At 40.3% G+C, this 20,303-nt stretch overlaps 1 protein-coding gene across 2 annotated transcripts in view; it reads left to right on the forward strand.

Annotated features, from left to right (window-relative positions):
- The window catches only part of sptbn1 (spectrin, beta, non-erythrocytic 1), a 90,123-nt gene that overhangs the window by 8,779 nt on the left and 61,041 nt on the right, over positions 1-20,303 (forward strand). The window contains exon 2 of one of the 2 annotated variants that reach the window (XM_020482574.2): positions 11,391-11,606. In XM_020482574.2, coding sequence (XP_020338163.1) covers positions 11,456-11,606 — 151 coding nt within the window. In that variant the 5' untranslated portion in view covers positions 11,391-11,455. Of the gene's footprint in view, positions 1-11,390; positions 11,607-18,850; positions 19,299-20,303 lie in introns of those variants that run through there. The other variant, XM_020482583.2, reaches the window with a different exon arrangement.

The raw sequence follows: 20,303 nt of genomic DNA on the forward strand, positions 1-20,303 counted from the left end.
ATAGACAGGTGTGTGCCTTTCCAAATCATGTCCAATCAATTAAATTACCACAGGTGGACTCCAATCAAGTTGTAGAAACATCTCAAGGATGATCAATGGAAACAGGATTCACCTATCTAAATTGCAAGTCTCATAGCAAATGGTCTGAATATTTACGTAAATAAAGTATTTCTAAAAACGTGTTTTCGCTTTGTTATTATGGGGTATTGTGTGTAGATTGATGAGGATTTAAAAACATTTTTTTTTTTTTGAATAAGTCTGTGACAAAAATGTGCGAAAAGTGAAGGGGTCTGAATACTTTACGAATGCACTGTAGATGGGCCAGAAGAACAGGTTCATTCACTTGATTGAAGACAGTTAGGTTGGGGACATTTAAGTCAAATGCTTGCCACTTTAGGCAACAACTACATCTGTATTCTCACTTTGGGGCTCGTCTGCATGTAAAGAAAGACACATCCGTATCATAGCGTCTAGGACCAATGGAGAAAAAACAGCTAACATTTTCCAGAGGTTTTGTCTTCAGGAAATGAAGTCATAATTGTCTGGCATGTGTGACATTTTAAGAGCATGACATTGATGCATAAGAAAAGACAGAGTACTCATTACTGGCTGTCAGGGGCTGGTTTGTCTGATTAGATCACAGTAAGATACTTGCATCTCAATAGTCTACAGTGGCCTCCACACCTCTTCTACTCTACTTTATCTGTACCAATCCAAAAGAGGACAGGTGAAGGCAATCTGGCTCAATCGTAGTAGATCATATGCTTGCATCTTGCCAGTTCTTTCTGATCAGTGCTGGGAGGCAAGCAGCAGAGGATAGTTTTAGACTCTGGAGATGCGTATAGATCAGGGGTGGGCAAATATGGCCCACAGGCCAGATCCGGTCTGCATGCCCATTCAATCAGGCCCATGGGAGGTTTGAGTGAGGTTTTTTTTGAGATGGGAGAATTATTGTTTTGGGACTCCAGGCCACACTTGAATATTTAAAACTAGATAGGAAGTATGTAGAAATGATAATGGACCTATATATTTTCAAATTGATTTTAGCAAACAAATCTTTCCCCCAGAAAATCTGTGTGGCACACCGTTTATTATTTTCGTCCCGATGTGGCCCTCGAGCCAAAAAGTGTGCCCACCCCTGGTATAGACTGTGTCCTAATCCTTTCCTTGTATATATGACTATCAATTGGTGAAATGACTACATAGAATCTCACTTGTCAGAAGAGACCTAGCCTATGCCCCAGTTGGGACCCAGAACACATTTTTAAATATATTGTTTAGTTACTGTAAAATGGTGGAGAAATCTCCGTTCAAAAAAATTGGATTGGTTCTCAACCCTGCACAACTGTTGTCCATACTCTTTGTTATCCCACTAGCTTTGTCATTCATCTTGCAAATAGCTGAACATTACATAATAATAAGAGCTTTGGATGTGTGCCTTTACCAACAGTATACTGGATAGCCATTAGCACATTTGAAACTGAAAACTGATCATCTTGCAGCTGTTGTAGCAAGACATTTCTCAGATTAATTTTCTCAGATTAATGTTGGTTTATTATTTAAGGATGCATGTCAGTAGAAACTGCAGACAAGTACAATTTATTTAAAAAAAACATCACCCTTTTAAGAATGGATCGTAACATTCATGTAGCTCATATGAAAATAAAAAAATGTAAACATTTTTTAAATGTGTGTTTTCTGGACATGGTATACGTCAACAAACTCACTTGAGAAAGGGATTAGCATAGTATGGCATCGACTGTAAATATAATAATGTTGGAGGAGATACGGTCAGCTAATGGGGCTGAGGGAGGTAGGTGACAAAGATCTGATTGGAAGGCTTGGATCTCTTCCTTCATAATCTTAGCATGTGATGCACATGCTTTCATACATTAATGTCAATAGAAGATTTGCACTCAAACAATTGAGTTACGTAGGCGGATGTCAAAGTAAATGAGGATTCAGGGCTGAGTGAGTCACTGTATTATGGGGACTCCCCAAATCTCCCTTCAACCAAAGCCCAATATCATCATCTGGAATTCACATAATTTGCCTTGTTTTTGCACAATTCTACACAATTTAGAAACGATCTAGTTTCAAATCCGACTCTGAGCAATTGTATCTCTTTCAGCACATACGCAGTAGAATATAAATGAGTGCCTTCTGTAGGGCCTTGTTCTATGTGTGTCATGCTAAAAAGCTGTAGCACAGCTGTAGCAAGCACTTGCGTTAACACACATTCCATGCATGTGTGTCCAGTTAGTAGGAGACCCTCCCAAAATACGATTGCCTGGTATGCTAGTGATGCGTTACAAAAAGCCAGTCGTACAGTAATATGGTCAGCTGCAAAACTACATGCCTTGGATAGCATACATGTTTGAATGCACAAAGACTTGAGTGGCATGATGTCTCTCCTGTCGCTTTAAACAGAGGTAGTGAAGGGGGGGCTTAACAATAGATGCAATCCGTATCCGTAGCACCAGTATGCGATGCGAGGTGTAGAGCAGCATCTGTGTGGGTGTGTGGAGATACAAAATCAGATTTTGTTGCGTGTGTGTTTGGGAAGGGGATGTGTGATGTAACAAGGATTGTCTGGCTTTATACATTGAAAAAGGGGGAAAGTGTCCATATTGTATGCTCTAGAATGTCCTGCTTGCAAAGGAAATCATCATTGTGTGATTGCCATGTAGATTTTAAACATGCATACCCTCGGCTTAGCCCTAGTTTAGAAACACACAGCACTGTCATGGTGAGCTGATGTAGAATGCATGAAAATTACTGAAACAAATTATGCCAGACGGTTGCTATATCAGGATAGTATGGCCATCATTCCCCTCTTGTCCATACAGCTTTACATGACGGACATTGTGGAGAATAGATGGTAAAATGATAGCTTCAGACTGAACGGGTCCACACAACAGCCAACTGTTAGATAGCACAAAGGTTTCTGGGTATATAGGGCTCCATGGTGATTTGCCAAGCTAGTATCCAAGCTGTTGCAATTTCTGTTATTGCTCAGAGTGAGGGGGTGGAAGCAGCCTAGTCTCATAGACTAGATGTAGTATAGTAAATGTAAATCCGTGACACTCAAGTTAGTTTGGTATAGTTACATAAGACAGAAGGTTACTTAAGGCAAAACCAAAAGTAGGGTGGTTGGTTGTGATGGATGAGTGGGCGTATATAATGTGAACGTCTAGCAACATAAAGGTTGCGCGTTCAAATCTAACCAAGGACAACTTTTAGCTAATTAGCAACTTTGCAACTACTTACTACTTTTTAGCTACTTTGCAACGACTTAGCTTGTTAAATTACCTTAACACTAACCTTAACCCCCTACGGTAACCCCCTTAACCCCCTTTAACCCCCTACAGTCGATGTCCGTGCCCCCGTGGGAAATCTAATTAGCATGATGAAATAAATCCCCATCCAAGTCCTTCTGTTTTAAGGTAGAGATATCATTTTTTTGCATGGGCTGCGTCTCAATTCAATAGCGGCTTTCTGCATCATGGGTGGAAGGTGGCCAAGCTACAGCGGTGATCGTCAGCACAAGGAGACATCCCGAAAATCGGTTTTCTCATGAAAACGTCTGTAAGCTTCCGAACAGTTTGGGCTACACTCTAATATATCTGTTTTTCCATGTCTGAATCTGCCATTCAATGCATATCTATGGGCTAATAGCAGTAAGGCCAAATTAAATGTTTCATCAGAAATACCTAACATTCAAAATCAAATAGTTAAATGATACTTGGTATGACCATCTTAAAACAATTCTTTCCATATGTTATCTTAGTAGAATCCCCCCCACCACCCCCCAGTTTAGACTCATAAGGATTAACCCTAACCCTAACCTTAACCCCTAACCCCTAGCCGAGCTAATGTTAGCCACCTAGCTAACGTTAACCACAACATATTGGAATTCGTAAACATATCATAACTTTAGCTAATTCGTAACATATTGGACAATATGCCATTCTAAACATATCATATGAATTGTTATTCATAACATACCATACAAAATGGATGATGGACATCCACAATACACACCATGTGAAACATGACATATCATTGGAGAAACCCACATCTACATCTACTGGATTTTCATACCATCTGAATAGGGTGTCAATATCATGATACTTTTTCTTGGGGGAGGAGGCAGGTGGGACATTCAGATTCTGAATATACCCCATAGCCTCAGTTTTTTTGGAATGTATGTAAATAGCATGTATTCCATCAATGGAGGTGCCTTGTAACTGGAATGTATATCTTGTAGCCTGCTCTCATTCTGTGAAGTAAACATGACTGTCTGTAAAAATAAATTGTTCAAATGTTGCCATTTGAAGAGACAAAATGCTGGTTGATATTCTATGATTGCACCATCTCAGATCAATGTGGATCTCCGTTCCCTAGTGGGTGAAATTGTGTCTGCGAGTGAAATATCATTACATTTATAGTTGAGTCATTTAGCAGATACTCTTAACCAGAGAAATTTATCCAGAGCAACTTACTAAATGGCACATTGACAGATAATTCCCTTAGTCAGCTTGGGGATTAAAACTAGCGACCTTTCGGTTACTGGACCAACATTCTTAACCGCTGAACTGGACTGCTTTGCCATAATATTTAACCTGGGGTGTATTCAAGAAGGTGAAATGTTCAAACTGTTGCTCATAGAAATGTGATGTGTAGAGATGATATTACTCACCTTTCCTTACCAAACCCTAGATTTAGGGTGATGAAAGGGCTGTGGGGTGAAGTTTCCCCTAGGTACAGGCTAGGATTAGTTTCCTTTACTCAATCCGAACCCGCCTGACAAATGATCAGCGTCTAGGGACAACTTCACCCTACTCCGAATGAAAGGGCTGTGGGGTGAAAAATTATAATATATCGAACAGAAATGCCAGCCAATAGAGATGAGTCTAAAGGCCTGCTTTAAATATCCCATAGGTTTGAGCAGCCCTGAGATTGTCGGGAAGGGAGTTCCAAAGGCGTGGTGAGTGGGAGGAAAAAGGAAGTTTCATAGATCTGACAGGATGGAGGGTCCAATGCCATTTAGGGCTTTTGTAGGCCATCTAGGGATTCTGTTGAGATGGACCATAGCAGAAATTAAATGACCCAACAGCTGCATATAAGCAATGTCATAGAGGAGCGGAGAGAAGGAGAGGGAAGGGGGTACTGAGCCTGACTTGATAATTCTAGCAGTTGTGAGAGCCTTTGGAAGAGGAGGACACCTAGTGGTGGTATGGTAGGGCTTTGTAGTGTTTCTTAGAGAGAAAGGATGGCTACCCACTGGGCACAGATGTCAGTTCAACATCTCTTTTTGATTTACATTTGGTTGAGTTGTCAACTAATGTGAATTCCATGTGAAATCAACAAAACGTGTCACCATGTCATTGGATTTAAAGTTGGCTGAAAAAAAGACTAAATTCCCTTACGTTGATGACCTTTTGCAAATCCAATCAGTTTTCCATGTTGATTCAATGGTATCACATTGACTCTTTTTTTAAACGACATGGAAACATTGGTTCAACCAGTTTTTGCAGAGTGTGTAGTTTCATGTTATTCCTCTCTGAAATTAGTAGATGGAAAGGTCTATAGTGAAATGTACGCTATATTGCAGGCAGGGAGTACATGTCGAATTGCAGGAAAAATCAGTACACACACGAAGGAATTTAAGAAACCCAGTAAGTATTTGGCATAAGAACACACTAGAAATAACATCATTTTAACAACATAATTCAAATTCTTAAGGTATTTCTTACAAGGAATGAATAGATGAACCTGAATCTACTACCTGACCCCTTACAGTCTGACCTGACCTGATGACTGACCATTGACCTAAACTCACCCAGCAATATGTATACCTGTATCTCAATATGAACAATGCATCACTTCTGCATTTGATATTTGCCATACTTTACGTTTGACGGAAGTCTGTTTTTATATCTTCATGGGATTTTTCCACAGGTTTATGGAGTGTTTGGAGGGCTCATGTTACCTGTTCCATTAGAGTTGTTCTAGCCCCAGGGGACCCTTATTAGCTCTGCTTTCCTTTCAGGACATTAACACGAAGGCCATTTGAAGAGCTCCATACCGTCCCATATCTCCTCCTCCATTTCCTCGAGGGCTGATATCTCCTCTTACATCCAGTAAATGTTAAGATCACTAATACACAATTGCTAATGAACTTTTTTTCTGAATCCTAGGACTTCTTATGATGATTAAAATGTATCCCCCCTTGATTCATTCTATCAAAACAGAACATTCATTTTGTATTTAGAATATGGATGGGGGCCTCCCGAGTGGCGCACTACAGACCCGGGTTCGATCCCAGGCTGTGTCACAGCCGGCCATGACGGGGAGACCCATGAGCCGGTGCACAATTGGCCCAGCGTCGTCCTGGTTATGGGAGGGTTTGGCCGGCCAGGATGTCATTGTCCCCTCGCGCTCTAGTGACTCCTTGTGGCGGGCCGGGTTCCTGCAAGCTGACTTTTGGTCGCCAGTTGGACGGTGTTTCCTCCGACACATTGGTGTTGCTGGCTTCCAGGTTAAGCGGGCAGTGTGTCAAGAAGCAGTGCGGCTTGGCTGGGTCGTGTTTCAGAGGACGCATGGCTCTCCACTTTCGCTACTCTCGAGTCCGTACGGAAGTTGCAGTGATGGGACAAAACTGTAACTACCAATTTGAGAGAAAAGGGGTAAAAGTGAAAAATATATATAATACGGATGGACATTTTTTATTAAAGAAGACATAAACGATCAGTACAGAGCAGTTGAGCAGAAGTATTATCAATGATTGCCGTAAAGTAATGCTTTTGCATAATTTCAGCCAGTAGTTTTGAATGTTGTGATCATGTGCCAAAACGGGTCACTGAAGATTTTGCACAATTGTGTTCTACCTCATCTATGCCGTATGATATGTTACATCCTGCATTTAAAAAAATGTGCATGGTATGTTACGAATTCCAATTCGTACAATATGCTACGGATTTGTAAATTCTTAAGATCCCGGACTACATCTTTAAAATTATTTGAATTATTTTTTACCAAACAAAGACTGAGAACTTGAGAATTTGTATGTTCAGATAACTAGTCAAATATAGACATTAGCTGCGTTGGTAACCAGCTAATGAAATTGGTTGAGTTGAATACTCTTTGGCGGTAATGGCTTGGCAGTCTTAGGAGCAGGTTAGCATTTTTCATGTTATGCAGGCAGCTCTGCAGTGTCTTCATAAAATCTGATTTTAAACCTAACCCTTACCTTAACCACACTGCAAACGCCTAACCCTAACCTTAAATGAAGACCAAAAAGCGAATTTTAGTTTTCTGTAATATTTACAATATAGCTAATTTTGACTTTGCGGCTAGCATATCTAGCCGAAATCGCTCAGTTCCGCCTCCAGGACAAGACTCATGACAATACATGTCAACCTGCACCCTAGGCTACATCACAAATGACAATCTATTCCCTTTATAGTGTACTACTTTGAGCAGGGCCCATAGGGCACTAGGGAAAAGGAAAAAGGGTGCCATTTGGGACTCATGCCTAGACAGGGGAGGGATAGAGGGGGATACACAAAGTATCAGAGGAGCAGGAAAAGGCTGAGGCAATCTATAGATAACTACTAATGTTTACAGGAAGTGGAGAGCCCTTTGGTTGCAGTTTCTGCTGATGATCATATGCACTTAGAATTGTCTGCTAAGTGGCGAAGTGGGTAAAAGGCAGCTGTAGTCCCTGTGGAGGCCTCTGGTTAGCGAAATAAAGTATGTACTGTATGTACACTGCTGCTTCCATCAACTGTAGGAGCTGTGATAATGACAACGCCAATGATGACGCCCTCCATCTCTCTTTCTTTCTTTTATTCTTAATTATTCTTTATTGTAGGGTATGATGCCTATTTTCGAAAAAGCATCTGATTGGGAGTATTATTAGTTTATGTATTATATACAGTACCAGTCAAAAGTTTGGATACACCTACTCATTCAAGGGTTTTTCTTTATTATTACTATTTTCTACATTGTAGCATAATAGTGAAGATATCAAAACTATGAAATAACACATGGAATCATGTAGTAACCAAAAAAGTGTTAAACAAATCAAAATATATTTTATATTTGAGATTCTTTAAAGTAGCCGCCCTTTGCCTCGATGACAGCTTTGCACACTCTTGGCATTCTCTCAACCAGCTTCATGAGGAATGATTTTCCAACTGTCTTGGAGTTCCCACATATGCTGAGCACTTGTTGGCTGCTTTCCTTCACTCTGCGGTCCAACTCATCCCAAACCATCTGAATTAGGTTGAGGTCAGGTCATCTGATGCAGCACTCTATCACTCTCCTTGGTCAAATAGCCCTTGCACAGCCTGGGGGTGTGTTTTGGGTCATTGTCCTGTTGAAAAACAAATGAAAGTCCCACTAAGCGCAAACCAGATGGGATGTCATATCGCTGCCGAATGCTGTGATAGTAATGCTGGTTAAGTGTGCCTTGAATTCTAAATAAAACACTGACTGTGTCACCAGCAAAGATCCCCCACTCCATCACACCTCCTCCTCCATGCTTCGTGGTGGGAACCACACATGCAGAGATCATCCGTTCACCTTTGCTGCATCTCACAAAGACATGGCGGTTGGAACCAACATTTTTAAATTTGGACTCAACAGACCATAGGACAGATTTCCACCAGTCGAATGTCCATTGCTCATGTTTCTTCGCCCAAGCAAGTTTCTTCTTCTTATTGGTGTCCTTTAGGAGTGGTTTCTTTGTAGCAATTTGACCATGAAGGCATAATTCACGCCGTCTCCTCTGAACAGTTGATCTTGAGATGTGTCTGTTACTTGAACACTGTGAAGCATTTATTGGGCTGCAATCTGAGCTGCAGTTAACTCTAATGAACTTATCCTCTGCAGCAGAGGAACTCTGGCTCTTCCTTTCCTGTGCCAGTCCTCATGAGTGCCAGTTTCATCATAGTGCTTGATGGTTTTTGCAACTGCACTTGAAGAAACTTTCAAAGTTCTTGACATTTTCCTGACTGACTGACCTTCATGTCTTAAAGTAACGATAGACTGACGTTTCTCTTTGCTTATTTGAGCTGTTCTTGCCATAATATGGACTTGGTCTTTTTTTTACCAAATAGGGCTATCTTCTGTATACCACCTCTACCTTGTCACAAACCAACTGATTGTCTCAAACGCATTAAGAAGGAAAGAAATTCCACAAATTAACTTTTAACAAGGCACATTCCAGGTGCCTATGTCATGACTACCTCATGCATATGATTACCTAATGCATATGGAATCATGTTGTAACCTAAAAAGTGCTAAACAAATCCAAATATATTTTATATTTGAGATTCTTCAGATAGCAATCCTTTGCCTTGATGACAGGTTTGCAAAGCTTCTGAATACTTATGAATAAGATTTAATTTTTTAATTTTTAATACATTAATAAAAATGTCTAAAAACCTTTGTCATTATGGTATTGTAGATTGATGATTAATTATATTATTTAATACATTTTAGAGTAAGGCTGTAACGTAACAAAATTTTGAAAAAGTGAAGGGATATGAATGCTTTCCGAATGCACTGTACATACACGAGTGTTCGTAAAACACGTTTTACGTTTTACACAATCTCAGGTTGTAGTTCAGTTGTTAGCTCCATGAACGACCCCGTCTAGCCGGAGTGCTGACTTACACATTTGTCCATTAAAATAACATCAAATCGATCAGAAATACAGTGTAGACATTGTTAATGTTGTAAATGATTATTGTAGCTGGAAATGGCTCATTTTTAATGGAATATCTACATAGGCGTACAGAGGCCCATTTATCTGCAACCATCACTCCTATGTTCAAATGGCATGTTGTGTTAGCTGATCCAAGTTTATAATTTTAAAAGACTAATTGATCATTAGAAAACCTTTTTGCAATTGTGCTCAATTGTGCACCGGGGCCTCCCATTTCTCTTTCTATTCTGGTTATAGACAGTTTGCGCTGTTATGTGACTGGAGTAGTACACAGCATTGAATGAGATCTTCAGTTTCTTGGCAATATCTCACATAGACTAGCCTTCATTTCTCAGAACAAGAATAGACTGACGAGTTTCAGAGGAAAGTGCTTTGTTTCTGGACATTTTGAGCCTGTAATCTAACCCAGATACTCAACTAGTCTAAAGAAGGCCTGTTTTATTGCTTCTTTAATCAGAACAACAGTTTTTAGCTGTGCTAACATAACTGAAAAATGGTTTTCTAATGATCAATTAGCCTTTTAAAATTATAAACTTGGAGTAGCTAACACAACGTTCCATTGGAACACAGGAGTGATGGTTGCTGATAATGGGCCCATATTCCATAAAAAAGCTGCCGTTTCCAGCTACAATAGCCATTTACAACATTAACAATGTCTACACTGTATTTCTGATCAATTTGAACATGATACCATTCGGTATCAATACATTTATTTCAAATAAAGCACTCTGGACTTTCAGGGTAGCAATATTTAAAAATGGGAATATCATAATTTTGAAACTAATGCTGCCATCAACTTTATATACATCACAGAAGACTGAAATATAACAAAAAATATGAATAATATTCCACCCATGAGGTCGAAGAGGGTGCTTTTGGTCATTGACTGCAAGAAAGGGCTACCCTGAATGATTGTGGTATATTTGATAGAAAACGATCTGTAGAAGTGAGTCTCGGGTTTTACCAGAAGATGGCACTGTGTGTCTTGATTAGTTTGTCCTTAGGCAGCAGCAAAACATTGTTGGCTAATTCACTTTGAGTGGGGAAACACTGTTGTCTCCATTTATGTAATTTCTATTATGACAAAATGACACTGTCATTCAGTTTCTCACTTTTCACATATCTATAATTGGGTTTAAATCCTTGACATATTTGGAAAATGTGATTAAACCAAGAGATAGACATTGTGTACTCTTGCTCTGTTTGTCTACCTATGAACCATGTTTAGGCAGCCAATCGAAAGTATAGCGTGATACATCGGGCTGAAATCTTATTGAAAATATCCCCATAGTTCTGCCCTTATACAATGGTTGCATTCCAGGTCATCTTTTCTGCAGTCATGCTGCACAAATGATCAGATCTCACAACCACATTAATATGATACAGCAATCTTCTGCGATGCACAGCATGACTGCATAAAGACGACTTGGAACACCATCTACAATATGTAATTCCACCTCTCAGTGAAGTGTACCCCAGGCACAGAACTAGAATCAGCTTTCCCTCCCCCAACCCATTATAAAGGGGAAAATGCTAAACTGACCCAAGATCAGCATCTAGGGGCAACTTCACCCTAAACCTAATACAGCCCTGCTGTTCTAACTAAATGTAGCATGTATGTGAACATGTCTCTCTCTGTCTGTGTTTGCAGGGCTTCATCAGAAGCCACTGATGAGGAAGTATAATCGGTGAAAAGGTCAAAGGTGAAAGGTCAGGATGACGACAGTGGCCGCGGAATATGAGCACATGGAGATCACGCAGCAGTACAGCAGCAGCGACACGGTCAACAACCGCTGGGAAGATGAGTGGGACAACGAGAACAGCTCAGCTCGCCTGTTCGAGCGCTCGCGCATCAAGGCCCTGGCAGGTGAGTGAGGCAGAGAGGAGAGGAGTTAGTGCCAAGAAGGATAACCCCTGTTGTTGGCATTGCATTCACTTCATCTCATAGAATAGCAATGGTCGTATGATGATGTACACTTGGACTTCGGTTGAAATACTATTCAAAATAGTGGAGCTGTGCTTGCCTGATGCAATGAAACCAATAAAAATGATGGCAAAAGTGCAAACCCCACCCACCTGGCACTCCAGGCAGGCAAAGCAATCGCTCAAGGTAGATGTTGGCAGACAGATACAGGAAGATAGGGAAGAAACCTCTTTGAAACTGCCCGGCAACCACATCATTCATTTGTATATAGATCAATGTGTGTTGAGAAATTCAACTGAGAAAATAAGAAATTATAATTTGGTGCAATTATTGTTGGTGGATTGACATGACATTTGGTAATAGTAGAATTGTTGTGACTTTCTATCATTGAGCTGTTTTAAATGAGAGATTAGATACAAAATCCCCATGGCAAAGTCACCTAGGCTTACTGGAACAGAGAGAGTTTCATTAGGTAAATGCCTGCGCAGAACCAGCAGCCAACCCTGCAATTGAGCAAAATGTTTTGACAAGAGAGAAAAAATGATCAGAAATAGAAAGTGTTCCTTGGTTTCTCTTCTTGCTGGCCAGAGACCGCAAGCTGTTTTGAGAACTCGAAAAAAAAGCCCTTGGCATTCCGATGAGCATCCTGCTTCTCACATGACTGTGTTTTCCTGCATTCCTGCCCAGTGGAGCATACGCCTCTCACCCAACTCCACTTGCTGCAGTCAAGAGTGTCTTCAATGGCTGCATGAACATGTACCTACTAGAGGCCCTTCAAATCCAACCTAGTAACCAGGCGCCCTGGGTTGAATCAAAAACGGGTCATTCTGCTATTAAACTTTGTTCTTAAATAAAACTTTGTAAAATGAGAATGAAGTCAACGGCATATGAATTCAAGACATTTGATTGAAGAGGGCCCGCTTGATGTTTACAGTAATGGTGTTGCATCTGAGAATCATCTCGCCCCGTATGACTCAAACAGGAAGGGACATCGTTACATTCCCAGTGGCTTGGTAACTCTGTAACCACCCCTGCCCCCACACACACACACGCCCACACAAGCAGCCAACATACTCTGTTAAAGTTGCAATATGTAGAAATCGCTCCCGCCATTTCCTGGTTGCTAAAACTCTAATAGTTCGCCTGATTTCAGTTTGTGACAAAATAAGCTAGTATAGTGGAGAGAATCATCGTAGCTTAGTTTTAAGGTAGCCTAGGCATATGAAGCGCTGTCCGATTGGTAAAATATTATGAGGTCTAGTGAAAATTACATTAGTTTATGCCTACCTTTCACTGAAAGATGTCAGGCAGCGTGTTGACCCCTTTTATCTCCCATTTATCTCACTTTTATCTCCCTGCTATCGGGGGAATTTGAGAAGGTTGTGGCTGTTTATACTTCCTGCTAACCCACTTGTTGTGGTGACTGTCACAGGCTAGCGGAGATTCAGCACATTGGATAGCGCAGTTAATCAATTGTCTGCGAATCTGACCAGTAGCCAATCGTACGCCCTCTTTTGTTAACGTAAGATTGTGCATTTTTTATTGCAAATATTTATTTCCTCAAGCGCTTTTGTGGTCACAGTGTATCAGCCGTTTTGTGATTAGCAACAGTTTATATTTGAGCCTCTGCCAGTGCCACACATTAGTGGAGATTTGAATGGGAGAGGGAGATTGAGATTGGATTGTCTACCGTAACTATGTTGAAATGTCGTAGTAGGCAATTCAATGTATAGAAGCCATGCAAGTAGCCTAAGGAATGTTTTCCTTAGGCATAAAGGCATAAATATTTATTAGAATTTAACGGTTTCTCAACATTGTTTGCCCCAGGAAACAAGAATGGGTTTGGGTGGGAAATCTCAGGAAATCTCACTAGCCCGGTTCCCTGCAATTAAACCCTAAGTAAGCCTTGGACAATTAAGCCTTGTCCGAGCCAGAAAAGGAAATATATCTCTTGGTCCAGTAGCGTGAGACAGCTTGATTTAAAAGTATACCCCCTGGACAGGATGCTAGTCTGTTGCAAGGCCTTACACCCAATCCTTAAAGCTATAATGCTAAGTGCCAAGCAGAGAGGCATCATTATTATTTTTTTAAAATTGTCTTTGGTATGACTCGGCTGGGGATCGATCTTCCTACCTTCCAATTTCAGGGAGTTCAACAGTAGTGGAAAAAGTACTAAATTGACCTTAAAATATTGAAAGTTACTCATGTAAAATTGAAAGTCATCCAGTAAAATACTACTTGAGTAGTAAGTCTAAAATTATTTGGTTCTAAATATAAGTATCAAAAGTAAATGTAATTGCTAAAATATTAAGTATCGAAAGTAAAAGTATATTTCATTTCAAATTCCTTCTATTAAGCAAAGCAGATGGCACCAGTTTCTTGTTTTTAAAATGTACGGATAGTCAGGGTTATATTCCGACACTCAAGACATCATTTACAAATTATGCATTTATATTTAGTGAGTCTGTCAGATCAGAGGCAGGAGGGATGACCATGTGTTCAATTGATAAGTGCGTGAATTGGACAATTCTCCTGTCCTGCTAAGCATTCATCATGTAACAACTACTTTTGACTGTCAAGGAAAATGTAAAAAGTACAGTATTTTGTCGTGAAGTAAAAATTTAAATTGTCAAAAATATATAAATAGTAAAGTAAAGTACAGATACCCCAAAAAACGACATAAGTAGTACGTTAAAGTATTTTTCCTTAAGTTATTTTGTTGGTAAGTTGGTAAGCTTTCAAACTCACATATTATGACCAATGTCCACAAGCAAGCATTGCTTCACCTAACAACACTAGCTTCTCCCAGAGTTGCTTACCATTTGGGTGCTAGCAAGCCGACAGCATGCTAGGTAGTGCTAGGTATCAACAGCCAATCCAGTAGGGGCTAGAAGCTATAGTAGGCTTCGATTGATCAACCACGCTACCACATCGCCGGACATTTGCATAAAATTGAGCCTTCCCCGACTTAAGTCAGACTCTTTTCATGCTCTGTTTGACAAGCTCTTCATTTCTATGCAATTACTAAGGTATTAAAATATTACACAATTATTTTGTAACAACAATGTTGTGACTGTAGTAATTGCAGGGTTACTACACAGGTATAAGAGCAACTTAATGTAAAGTATTACCCTGAAGCCAGATTGGAATCTACACATCTTAAGTGAGGCTCTTTATTTTAATTATTGATTAGACACGTAGATTAACTGATGGGAACACATGGGGAAGTGTAAAGCAGTGGATTGTGGGTAAATTATTTGGTATTTGGTATTCTGTTAAGATTCCCATTAGCTGTTGCGAAAGCAGCAGCTACTCTTCACACACACACACACACACACCACACACACACACCACACACACACTATCTTAATTTGACCCTTCTTCTCTGCGACAACAGAGTGATCAAATTAAGATAGGAGACCTGCATACAGATCTGCTATTTCAAGGTAAGTCAGCAAAGCAAGGTTCATTTTGGTGCATACATTTTCCACTCACTGCAAATCTGTGGGCTTGGCCATTCTCCATGAATTGTTCTGACCTCATTCTTTGTAGCATCATGTAAAACTTTTGAGAAGAGGCTACTTCATGAGCTCAGTGAAGGCCCTATTGTTTCACATCCACCTAAAATAAAAGCATATCTACATTAAATTTGCCACAAGGAAAAGGAATGGATGACTGTGTCATTTTTATGAACAACTCAATTTGACATTTTAAAGAGATTTCACTCTCAAGTTTTTGGTATTTTCAATTTGTCTGATTATCACAGAGGTTGACCATCACACAAACCCACCCAGAAACCCACAACCCAATGTCACCACCCTATTTACTTTCTCTGTTTCATAGACATTCCTATGAGGTGAGTCATGTGGAAGGACGTGTGTATTTTTCTTGACTAAGAATCTGACTTAAAACCGTGTGTTACAAGTCTAGATGAAAAGGCTTGTAATCAAGAGGTTATGGAAGAATAGGGAGGCTGTGGAAGAATAGCCCTTAGGCAGGGTATGGCCTTGTGGATACCTTGTGACCAAAACAAGGAAGTCTTTAATGTCTCGTTCGTTCCATTTACAGTTCACATATTTATTTTGGCTCTGTACAACTAGGAATGCATATTCATCATGTGTTTTTACCCATTGTATATTTGTTTAATATGTTTTGTTTACCACTTCCTTATGCTTTATTGTGACACAACAAATGTAATATTATTTAACACATAATAATCAAATTTATATTATGGGAATTCTAGTGTTCCTCAATCAAACTGCCCAAGCACATGAACTACTGGGATCTACATCTAAGGATCTACGTCTAAGGTTGGGCAGGCAGACAGACAGGCAGACAGCAGAAAGACAGACAGACAGGCAGACAGCAGAAAGACAGACAGACGGCGTCCTTTCTGGCCTCTTCTCATTCCCTGTGTCCATTGTCGTAATGATTCGATTTGCAAGACTCGTGGTACTGAGATGAGCATGAATTCATAACATCATGAGGAGTAGGTATAAGGCAGCATATCTGTGGCCTCCTCCTTCGCCACAAGGCTTTCTCATGAACAGGAGGAGGACAAATGGGATATTGTTGATGGTGCTGCTATGTAGCAAAAATACTCTGTGGCAGAGAACTCCTGAGACTGCCATGAATATAAGGTTACATGGTTGAGTCAGTGGCTAAATCCAAGGGGGAATCATTGTGGAAAACATTTGGTCAGAGCCTAGTCTTGTATGGTATGGATTTCATTTGGTTGTATTTACTAGGATTATCTGGACTTTACTAATGATTTCTTTTTTTGTGACCGCCTTTTTAAAATTATTTTTATTATTGGGGGTGTGGGGTACAGGTACAACATAAGGTTTCATATCATCATATTAACCTGTGGGCTGCCACTCAAAAATATTTAAAAAACATACAAAAATATACATAAATAGTAAGTATGGATCATTATGATCATATTACAGAGTTAAAAGGTAATAACAAATGTTGTATGTAAAGGAAAATAAACAAAAAGAAGTGAGCCTCCACCCCCAACCTCCCATCCCATCCCCCAACCCCACCAATCCAACATGTTTCCATCCAACGAAAAACATTTCCTTGGTGTTAAATACAGTCTGTGAACAAACTTAAATGTATAGTATAAATTGATGGTTCGGATCACAGGATGCCAAGTTCCATATTCTGTTCCAGTTAAAGGGTTATACACATTCACTTATATCTATGGACCACACTTTTTTAATGACTAGCTCAGAATATGAACTTTCCAAAACTGGTTTATACACTGAGTATAATAAACATTTGGAACACCTTCCTAATATTGAGTTGCACCCTCTCCCTTTTTGCCCTCGGAACAGCCTCAATTAGTCGGGGAATAGACTCTACAAGGTGTCGAAAGCGTTCCACAGGGATGCTGGCCCATGTTGACTCCAATGCTTCCCACAGTTGTGTCAAGTTGGCTGGATGTCCTTTGGGTGGTGAACCATTCTTGATACTCACGGGCAACAGTTTAGCGTGACAAACCCAGCAGCATTGCAGTTCTTGACACAAACTGGTGTGCCTAGCATCTACTACCATACCCCGTTCAAAGGCACTTAAATCTTTTGTCTTGACCATTTACCCTCTGAATGGCACACATGCACAATCCATGTCTCAATTGTCTCAAGGCTTAACAATCATTCTTTAACCTGTCTCCTCCCCTTCATCTACAGTGATTTGAAGTGGATTTAACAAGTGACATCAATAAAGGACCATGGCTTTAACCTGGATTCACCTGGTCAGTCTGTTGTTGAAAGAGCAGGTGTTCATAATGTTTTGTATACTCAGTGTATATTATAGAGATCAGTTATTTTGGAAGCCCAGATAATTTCTTTATAAATCCCAATATTAGATGGTTCGGTAGTTGGGTTTCCCGAGGGATACCATAGGCCAGCATAGGTGACTTAATTTGTAAATAAGACCTATAGAAAAAAGGAGTTGCCTGGTAATGTGTATGTGTCTTTCAAATCTTGGAATGTGCAATAACCATTACTCTCCATAATATCAGAAATGGTACGGATTCCACATTTTGACCATTGGGGAGATGCAAAAGGCCGCCCTTATTGTGCTTTTTTTTGTATGGACATGCCATTTTGATTCCCAGTTACGTTGTTTATCAGTTTTGCAGCAAATAGAAATTGTGTGAGCAATAATAGGACCCAAGCATAGTTTACATTGTTTAAGGGATCTATCTGTGAAGACCACCTCTTTTGGACTTTATGATTTATGAGTCATTTTATTTTTTGATTGACAAATAGATTAATCTTCAAATGATACAGTACCATCTTTAGTCCTAACCCAACTCTTATCTGTTGCTATACTAAGCTCCTACTTTCAAAGCCTCAAAGAATCAAACACTAACTGTTATAGAAGGTGTCTCTGCTTAGAGAGAAATCTGTCTGTCCTTGCCCTGGCAATGTTCGCAGAGGTACCTTGACCATTTATGTTTGATTTGTAATCAGAATCCTTTTTGCTTTGTGATGTTCTGCATAGTGGAAACTGGTTGAGTGTGCTCCTCCTTTGTTTGGGAAGCAACCATTCATGAGCCAGTATGGGGACTATTCATCCATTAGGAAGAAAGAGGGGGAGGCTTTCAGTTCACCTCTGAAACAGGAAGTTTGTTGGGTCACTTTTTTGACAGGACGTTGGTCGCTCACATAATTTAAAACCAGCATTTATACATTTCTGGAATGGCTAGATTTTTCCTCTGTCTCTAACTGAACAACAATGCTGGGAAATGGGGGGTTGTAATCCTGGCTAGCTTCCCTCTAGCCCCTCCTCTCTTCAGGCTTAGTATGGCCCAACCTCCTTCCTTTTTCTCCCCACTGCTGGGGCCATCATGGAAATGAGGCGGTGACATCATCACTGAGCTCCCAGGCAGTGGCTAGCCACTGACGATATTACAAACTCCTGTTCCCCTCCCCTCCTCCTCCCAGACTTATGAAAGGTGTGCTGTATTTGAGAAAAACCCTTTCATTCTCTTTTTTTTATTGGACACCTATTCCTTCTCCTTCCTTAGTTGTCTGCCAGTTGAGGATGAGGTGCAGTGATTTTTTTGGGGGGGGGCAATACCACTCTTTAAAAAGCCTGTACCCCTGAATGGGTGGGCCGCTCACAACCAGAGGGAGGGGGGCGTGAGAGGGGGGTGGGGTGGAGGCTGCTTTTGAATGGGTTGAGAGGGAAGACAGAACAATCAAGAGAGAAGAAGAAGCATGTTGTGCCCCCTATCTGACACAGATCCTGCTTCTCCACGCCTGGTCCTTCAGTGGCTGCTCTGGGAAGAGTCTCGTCCTTGAGAACATTCCCTCCTTTCCTTACTTTTACTGGATTCTTTTTTGGAGCTTGCGGTGTAGCAAGGTTGGCGGTAGGAGGCAAAAAAAAAAGCCCATTGGATCCCTTCTTAACTTCCCTCCGTTTTTCCGCCTTGCTGTGCTTGTGTTTTTTTCCCCGAGGGGGTATTTTCTTTCAGCGGGTCCCAGTTTTCGTTTGGAACTATGGAAGTGGACTGGGAGTTGGGTGGGCAAGATGTACAATACACCGACCCGGACTCTGGTTACCCCGCCCAGGTGGCTTTCAACTACAACATGTTAGAAGGGCGCTTTAAACAGCTACAAGGTAAGTGAAGGATGGAGACTGCAGTCGCCTTTTGTTTATAGGTGTTGCTATGCTATATGCTCTGTCAGCAGATAGACGGCGAGGTCCAGAGAGAGAATTCTGGATCCTCTGTGTTGAATTTATCACGGTAATATTAGTTGGATGAAGAGCATTATATTTCGTCGTTGTTCTTTTACTTCTTAGAAAATAAAACAAATTGTGTGTATAAGACAGTAAGACAGTGGTGGATAGGACACGTTTAGTATGGCAGCACTATGATCTGGCGTAAGGATGACTTTCAGATTGGATTATAAGGCTGTGTCTTTTTTGGAGGATAGGAATTTAGTGTTGACATTAAAATAGTAAATAACTGTTTTTGAAGGAGGACCTCTGTCTACAAACACACAATCCACGATGCTATATAAATGGCATGCATGCTAGTTCTTAGTGGGTAGTCAGGACAACAATAGCATGAGAGGGGACAGGGAAGGTGGGAGTGGTTGTTTTGTCCAGCCATCCCATGCAAATACACTTTCAAGGAGTCAAATTCTAGGAAATTCTAGCGCTTAACAATATGTTTTTACACAGTTAGTATAGGAGCCTTGTGTGTTATTTAAAAAACGTATTTTTATTTTTTACAAAACAGGGATATACGCTATATAGCATCACTATTAGTTGAACAGTATGTCATTGCGTTATTGTGTGATATTGTTTACTATTGTTTAGCACATTTACTACAAAATTACTTATTTTCCCAAAACATTTTTGACATACATTTTCATATTTTCGTTATGATGAACCCCAGGCTAGACTGCAATAGAAAAAAAGGAGAAATGAACATGGTAATGTAACCGTTATCATAGTAACATTGTTTTATAGTCCTGCTGTCCTTGTGTAGATTACTTTTGTTGACATCTTTGTTGGGGATTCTCTCATCCCAAAGAGAATGTGGTCTTTGCCACATGATAATATCAGTCATTAACTCAGTCTCTCTATGAGCTATTGTGTCTGAATGCACTATTGTGT

Source organism: Oncorhynchus kisutch, linkage group LG1, assembly GCF_002021735.2.
Source record: "Oncorhynchus kisutch isolate 150728-3 linkage group LG1, Okis_V2, whole genome shotgun sequence".
NCBI classification, from domain to species: Eukaryota; Metazoa; Chordata; class Actinopteri; order Salmoniformes; family Salmonidae; genus Oncorhynchus; species Oncorhynchus kisutch.